Raw genomic sequence first — 8,748 nt, 5'->3', positions numbered from 1 at the left:
AATAACCAAACAATTTAATACAAACAAATCCATTTTTTTCATACACATGGCAGACAATAAAATACAAAGAAATCCATTTTTTTCATGTACAATAACCAAACAATTTAATACAAACAAATCCAAAACAATATCATGCACATGGCAGACAATAACCACAGAAATCTAAACCTACCATACACTTTGATACAAACAATAATCATATTTGAATCAACATTTAAAAAACGTTCTTGACAACTAGGAACTAATTTGTCATATTTGAATCCAAAGAAGCTTGATAATGTTAGTCATGAAAATAGGAATTGATTTGTCTCTTTCTTAAGGTTATTAGTATGCACATAGTAGACAATAACTTTAGAAAAATCCAAACCTACAATTCAGTTTGATACAAACAACGATCCTATTTGAATCAACATTTAAAAAATATTTTGAATCATATTTAAATAATTCAATGACATACACAATTGCGAATAATTCAATACAAAATGATTTGTCTGTAACACCTCTAACCCGTATCCATCGACGGACTAAGGTTAAGAGGCATTACTGAATAATTCATATCATTATACAAACATTTCATATACATTGATCATGTATCATCATATCACATTCATTCATAATCACATTGTCCCTTAAATAGGTCTACAAGATCTAAAACATGCTTTTAAGAAGGTTCGAGACTAAACTGGTTACACATAAAAATTTTCGAAGCTTTAAGAATTTTTTAAGTAACAGACGTCACACGCCCGTGTGAACAGCCGTGTGGACGAATATAGGCCATTTGCAAGGCCAATTCGCCACCCATAAGGGTCAACCCTACACAAGTACAAAATATACCATTTTTATACACAATAGGTAGCTTAAACATTGTGAATTCATGCATCAAACATGCCATATCAATTCAACCATTTCATCTGTTCATACCAAATCGATATGATTTATTATTTAGCCAAACAATCATCATTTAAACCAATTTAACAAGGCATGTAAATCAATGTCTTTTAGACTTAAAATACTTTATTCTTTTTTCATCATCTCAATTGCAACCTAACCTCTCAATACCAATATAACCAAACGCATAAATACCATTATTCATCAATCGTGAATATCAATTTGGATACTTCCACTAATGCATCAATAACTTTACTAAAGCTTACCATATAACCACAATCACATACCAATCATAAGGCCATCTACATATCAAACCTCACATTATAAACAAGCCAAATCTCATGGCTCAATACATTTCAAACATATAGGCACCAATAGCCAAAATCACTTATACACTTAATAAACCAACTAGCCTATACATGCCACATAGCCAAAATTACAAATATTTTAAGTACCGAAACCATAGCTGGATAGTGTGATGGGATCTCCGACGACTTTCAACCCGAGCGAGCCTCCGAAACACTATAAACATAGAAAAAAATAACACAAAGTAAGCTATAAAGCTTAGTAAGTTCGTACGGCTAATAAACTCATATTAGCAACTAAACACATTTTAAGTAATTACATAAAGTATAACTTAATTCATATGATCTCACAATTCAATCACATAATCACTCACATAGCTATCCTTAGCTTTCACAAGTTTAATAAATTTAATTCTCATATAATATTCAATTTATACTTCCATATAGCCAAATGAGCACATTTTGGTATACAACATATCTAAACACTTATCTTTCTCATTTCATATACATGATACGGTATGAACTCACGAATTCACTTTCATTCGATTCTCATATAGGTTCTGTACGTACCTTTCTTGCTTAACTCGATCATACTTTCATTCTCAACTTTCACTTGTTTATTTCTGTCACGAATATCTTGCTTTAGTTGCACTATCACTTATAACCATGTTTCATCCACCTTTTCAGTTGAACCATTTGAAATACTAAAGGATACTCGGAGATCTAGTACACATAGTACCGTAACAATGTCATATCCCATATATAGTCTTACATGTAATCTTTATCGATGCCAATAGCCCAGCTATGGTCTTACACGAAATCATATATCGATGCCAATGTCCCAGACATGGTCTTACACGAAGTCTCATATCGATGCCATATCCTAGATATGGTCTTACATGTAATCTCGGTAACCCTAATATCATGACATTTGTATCCTATCTATTCCTAAGGTTCAACCGGGACTTTTACTTTGTCGAATCTCCGTCGAACATTTCCAAAGCATTGTAATCTCAATTGAACTCAATATTTAAGAATTCACCATAATTATCTCAATTAAGCATTTAAAAAAGTATAATTTAATGCTTATTAAACATACGAACTTACCTCGTTCACTGTAACGACGAATAAGGTTGACTAATTCGATACTTTGTTTTCCCCTATTCTAGATCCAAATCTCGTTTATCTCAATCTATATAATATCAAAACTTACTTATTTAATCATCATTTCATTCAATTTAGCACAATTTACACATTTTGGAAAAATTACATTTTTACCCCTATTATTTCACATTTTTGCAATTTAGCCCTTATTAAAATAATCATAAATTAATGAAATTCCCAATAGACCCATGCTAGTCAAATTACCATAATTCCACCTAGCAGCCCATAAGTTTCATTTATTTCACATTTTAACCACTAACTTTACACTTTTATCAATTTAATCCTTATTTTGCATTTTTACTAAAAATCACTTTATAGAACTTGTATAATTCACAAAAAACTTTCATAATCTATCATAAAACATCAAAACACATATGTATTCAACAATGGCAACATTAAAATACTTTAACAGTTTTGAAATTGGAGATACGGGCTAGCTAGATTAAGCTGCAACGATCTCAAAAGCGTAGAAATTATTAAAACTGAGTCAAAAATGAACTTACAATTAAACCTTGAGATGGTCGAATATTCAAGCTCCTATGGTTGTTTTTCTTTAGCAACTTTCAGCTAGAAAAGATGAATGGAGAAGAAATTGTTTTGTTTTATTTTATTTAGCCTTTATTTACCAATTTACAAAATTAACCTTTAATAACTTTAATAACTACTCCAAATGCCATGCTACTAACTTCCACTATCTTATTAATGGGCTAATTACCATTTAAGGGTCTTTAATTTAATAATCCATAGCTATTAGACACCTTTTTCTAATATAATGCAAGTTTTACACTTTACGCGATTTAGTCCTTTTTACCGAATTAAGCCTTTAAACGGTAAAATATCTTTACAAAAATTTCACACAATAATTATATCATGTTGTAAACCATAATGAAATAAATATTTTGACTTCGAATTTGTGGTCCCAAAACTATTGTTCCAATTAACCCTAAAAACGGGCTGTTACATTGTCTATTTCCTAAGGCTATTAGAATGCACATGGTAGACAATAAATTTAGAAAAATCCAAACCTAAAATTCAATTTGATACAAACAATAATCATATTTGAATCAACATTTAAAAAATGTTTTGAATCGTATTTGAATAATTCAATCACATACACAGTTTTGAATAATTCAATAAAATTTGATTTGTCAAATAGGAACTGATTTAACCTTAAACTTAAGGCTATTTGTATGCACATGGTAGACCATAACTTTAGAAAAACCCAAACCTTCCATATACTTTAATAACCAAAGTAATCAAAATTTGGCATACACTTTAATACAAACAATAAACATACACAATGAATAAACCCCATGCACTTGCAACATTTTTCAACAAAGAAATCCAAAAAACCCTAAACCCAAAACTCCCTAAATCCAAAAAATTATAAACCAAATATAGAAACTTACCCGTTATAGTGGATGCAACAACATCAGTTGTTTCTCTTCTTTTAACCATTGTGGCCCTAAACCCTAACCACTGATATCTTTTGTTGTCTTCTTTTCTCCCTAAACTCTAAACCCAAATATCAATCATTTAACCTTTAATCGTTCAATCTTACCCTTACCTTGAAAGTTTCAATCTTTCAATCGTCCAACCTTTAACCCTAAAATGTTAATCCTAATATATTTTCTTTTCTTCTTTTTAATCCCAATCGATTTGTCTTTTTTCTACCTTAAACTAATCCAAATTTTCTTTTCTTTTCCCTAAACCCATCTAAACATTAGACCCTTCGGCTCCTCATCCAATGTGGCAAGTTAACTGGCCATGTCAAATAGTTAATTGACCACATCATCTGTCCTATTAGGCCTGTAATGGAAAATGTTAATGGGTGACTGATTTGTCACTTTTCGATAACGTTAGTGACTGATTTGTTATTTTTTTTTGAAAGTTGAGTGACTGTTTTTGTCATTGAGGTCAAAGTTGAGTAATTGTTGATGTAATTTACTCTAATTAAAAACCACTATCATTCTTAAAGTTCAAAATGAGCTTAGATAACACTCGACAAACAAAATCATGAAATTGAAGAAGAAGAAGAAGAAGAAGAAGAAGAAGAAATAAGGAAAAACACAAAAAGTACAAAATTATAAAATTTTTTTACATATGTCACACATAAACAAACCATAACCCGAACACTAAAATCCCTAAAAAGTAAAACTCCCCCTTTGATTTTTTAGTTCTTTATTCTTTTCTTCGCAACAGACAGTATAGAGGACGCTTTAAATCCATTCGACGAATTGCCATTGTCTTTGACATCGACGTGGAAGAACATGCCAATCGTAAGCGACGAACTGTTGAACATCGAGGCATCTGCTTGGCTTTACACGTGCCTTACTAAGATCAAGTACCTCATGTTCATTACCAACCACTGTGACAATCCTCGAATGTAATTGAAAGCTTTGAGGATGGCTTATGAAGTTACAATGAAATAAAAAAATGAGAGAACACATAGTAATCTTCTTTGGTACCCAAAGAGGAAAAATAATATCACCAATAACCTCATTTCTCTTCAAAGCCAAGGGCTTTAAAAATAATTTTTTACTTTTTTTTATAATTTTCATTTTTAAAATTTTATATTTTTAAAATTTATTTTTTATAAATAATTCAATATGCCACATCAACGATGATATGTAATACTGTAATGGTATGTCAACAAAATTATATTTTTAATTTTTTTATATGTTTTATTTTTTAAAAAATTATATTTATTTTTATAAATTTAATTCAAAATGCCACATCAACTATGATATGTAATGCCATGTTAGTGGGACTCATTAGTTGTTGTGTTAAGCCACTGCAAATAAAAAAGTTGATCATTAGTTAATTGACCATAATGATGTCTATGACATGTTTCAAAAACTCCAACAACAATTAGATGAACACGCTGCCATACTTCGAACATTGAGTACTGCTTTCAATGAGGTGAGATTGAATCAAGATCCTCATTATCGGGATCCAATCAACGAAGATAGGGATAACCAGCCCCATAGGCGCGGCCCTCGACGTGTCCCTAGAATGGATGATGATTTTCATGATCGTGGGCAACCTTCTTTGGCAAAACCAAAGAGCGAGCGACAACGAGAACATCTCTTTCATACTCACGCCATGTACAAGGTAAGCTTTGTAGAGTTATTATTGATGGTGAAAGTTGCTCGAACGTGGCAAGACGACGATGGTGGAAAAGCTTTGCTTAACCACTACCAAGCATCCACAACCTTATCAACTACAAGGGCTTAGCAACGAAGGCCAATTTAAGGTCACTCAACAAGTGCGCATTACCTTTTTTATCGGTAAGTATCAAGACGAAGTTGTGTGCGATGTAGTGCCTATGCAAGCTTGCCATTTGTTGCTAGGAGAACCATGGCAACTGGATTGAAAGGTCACTCACGATGGTCGTACAAATAGGTATTCTTTCAAGCATCAAGGAAAGAAAATCACCTTAGTGCCGCTCACTCCGGAACAAGTCCATGAGGACCAAATCAAACTGAAAAATTCTATTGTTAAAACAAGTAAGGAAAAAGAAAAAGAGAATGAAAAAGAGCAAAAAGAGATTGAGAGTGAAAAGGAATGTGAAACAGACAAGAAAACTGAAAAAGAAGTCGAAGAAAGAAGAGAAAATGAGTTAGAAAAAGAAACAAAAGAAAAAGACGAGGAAATGGTAGTGAGGAATGTTTCCACTAACCAAGATATGAATTTTTCTTGTGTTGCTACTTTTCAAGTTCCTAACTATAGTTCAAATATTAAAATAGGACAAAAAATTTTAGATGCCAATTTGAAACAACGAGTATAATTTAGAGATTAAATAGTGAATAAAACCTATTTTTAAATACCCATCGCAGAGATTAGGAATCACATTAGTAATTTTAAAATGGTAAATAATACTCAAAATTATTAAGTTATTAGTAAGTTTACGTTTTGATAATTTATTTAAAAGAAGTTATAAAATAATGACTGAATTATTATTCCGTTCTCGTTTGAGTAACTAGGCTATTAAAACCATTGTTATATGATTTATCACACTAAATGAAAATTATTTTTTCCTTCTCTTCAATAGTTCCATTTCTTTTTATGAAATTACTGTTACTTAGAATTTGTTAGTTTAATTTTTTAAAATTAATAGCCTAATAATTAAAATAATTTTTTAATAATTTATAATTTAAATAAAATTTTTACAAAATTTAATTATATTTTATAATATTTTAAAATAAATAATTAAAATATAAATTTATTAATAATTTAGTGATGATAAAGGTAATTTGACAGCTTCAAAAAGGAGAAGGCCCTGTTATAAGACCCCTTTCATGGGTACACATATTTAGGTGTTTTTCAATCCTTTAACTTTCTAACTATTTTTTAGGCTTTCTTTTCTCTCTCTCCTCTCTCTTTCTTTCACTTTCTCTGTCATAGTTCTTTTTCCTCCTTTCTCTCTCCTCTCTATTTGCTCACAGGTTTCTCTCTCTTTCTCTCAACAGAAAGGGCAAAACAACCCTGAAGAACCGTTTACACCCCCAAGTAAGTTTTCTCTCTCCTCTCACTTCTATTTTATCTCTTTTCTTTCCCTTTCTTTTTTTTTTCTTTTCCCCTCTTTCTCTCTCTGCTTTCTCTTTCCAACAATTTTGAATATATGGGTCCTTACTATTAAATGTATTGCTTTTTTTGTTTTCTATTTTATTTGTTTGTTTGAGCTTTGCTAGATGATTTTTTGTTTTTTTGAAAGAGATCTGGGATTTTATGAAGTTTCCATTTTGAAAGCCCCTAGACTGCGATAAAAACCCAAACTTTTTATTCTAAATACTTTTGGTGGGTATTTTTTTATAGCTGTATTTAGTAGATCTAGTTATGGGTTTTGAGGCATGCAATATTTGCATCTTGGATAAATGTGGGGAATTAGGAACTAGTTTGGATCTGAAAGTTTCCATGTTTCTGTTGTGTATCTTTAGATTCCTATTCTGCTGCTTTGCAATATTAGATTTTGTTTCCATATCTGCTATATTTTGTTCACAATGGATTGAGATCTATGGTTTTCGTATCTTGGATCTGAGAAAATGTGAAGGCTGCCATTTCGAAATTTAGCTCAATGGGAGGTGGGTTTTTTTTATTTTGATTTAGAAATGTAACATATTTTTTGCCCTCATGGGTTACTAATGGGAATGTTTAGTAGGATTTAAATGGATATATGGACTAATTCATTCAACTCACGGCATAATATATTGTGTTGGTGTTGTTTGAGCACATGTAGTAGCTCCATGGACGAGGATGCGTTGAACATGCGTAATTGGGGCTACTATGAACCGTCTTTTAAAGGACATCTTGGTCTTCATCTAATGGCTGAGCGGGACAAAAAGCCTTTCATTCCTGGGCGTGACCCCAACAATCTCATGGTTACTACCAATGCTTTTCACCCAAGGGACTGCATTGTCTCTGAGGCACCTCCTATCCGCATGCAATATGTTAGGGATACTTGGATTAGCCAGAGAGAGAAGCTTTTCAACATGTTGCCTCCTGTCACTGCCCCGAATTACGACATTCTTCCAGAAACTTCGGCTACTCATTCCATGCCAATTTGGCAGCCTCCTCCTCCTCCTGATGCTTCAACAAGAGATGAGAGTGTGATTGGTAGGGTCGAAGAACCACCAGCTAGTAAGGAAGGCGTTCAATCGAAGAAAAGGCAGGTTGGGGGTGACCCTAAGGCTCCCAAGGCCAAAAAGCCTAGGAAGCCCAAGGATAATACCAATTCTAGTGTGAAGCCAGCAAAGAAGAGTATGGATATTACAATAAACGGGTATGACATGGATATTTCCAGCATTTCGATTCCAGTTTGCTCGTGCACTGGAACCGCTCAGCAATGTTATCGATGGGGCTGTGGGGGTTGGCAATCTGCCTGTTGCACCACAAATGTATCAATGTACCCTTTGCCAATGAGCACCAAAAGGCGTGGTGCAAGGATAGCTGGCCGGAAAATGAGCCAGGGGGCATTCAAGAAGGTCCTGGAGAAACTTGCTGCTGAAAATTATGATTTCAGTAACCCCATTGATTTGAGGACTCATTGGGCTAGACACGGCACCAACAAGTTTGTCATTATCAGGTAGGTTTAAATTGGATAGTGGGAGTCCATTGCATATGGTCTGCTTCACCTGTATATATCTGGATCAATGCCTCGTGGGTCATGATAATGTTTTAAAAAATCAAACCGGTTTAGATTTTCATTTATGCCTGAAGGACATCCGTTTATTCTGTTCATCCACATTAAGTAGTGGATGAGCTTTCCATTTGTTGGGTAATCTCGGCTAATGTTATTGAAGAATGATGCGGTTGAATGATGCACTTCTTGGCTATCTTCTTAACTGATATTAGTAGCACCATTTATCAGAAGTAGTGATTGAGAATCTGA

General features: G+C 32.9%; 1 protein-coding gene across 2 annotated transcripts; it reads left to right on the top strand.

The window, feature by feature from the left end:
- The first annotated feature begins 6,676 nt into the window (after window positions 1-6,676).
- On the top strand, window positions 6,677-8,681 carry LOC105794336 (protein BASIC PENTACYSTEINE2). 2 transcript variants are annotated; one of them, XM_012623474.2, is made up of 2 exons: window positions 6,677-6,869; window positions 7,597-8,681. In XM_012623474.2, exon 2 carries the CDS (start codon window positions 7,604-7,606, stop codon window positions 8,444-8,446), a length of 843 nt encoding a protein of 280 aa, XP_012478928.2. In that variant the 5' UTR covers window positions 6,677-6,869; window positions 7,597-7,603; the 3' UTR covers window positions 8,447-8,681. The 2 variants fall into 2 exon arrangements, with proteins under 2 accessions (XP_012478928.2, XP_012478930.2); XM_012623476.2 differs by lacking the exon at window positions 6,677-6,869 and adding an exon at window positions 6,925-7,441.
- The last annotated feature ends 67 nt before the right edge of the window (window positions 8,682-8,748 follow it).

This window comes from Gossypium raimondii, chromosome 3 (genome assembly GCF_025698545.1).
Source record: "Gossypium raimondii isolate GPD5lz chromosome 3, ASM2569854v1, whole genome shotgun sequence".
Lineage (NCBI taxonomy): Eukaryota > Viridiplantae > Streptophyta > Magnoliopsida > Malvales > Malvaceae > Gossypium > Gossypium raimondii.
Note: the sequence above shows the minus strand (reverse complement) of the source record. Positions and strands in the feature narration are given on the sequence as shown.

Excerpts from the sequence above, each read along its gene's own strand:
- LOC105794336 (XM_012623474.2), top strand. The coding sequence starts at position 7,604 with ATGGACGAGGATGCGTTGAACATGCGTAATTGGGGCTACTATGAACCG.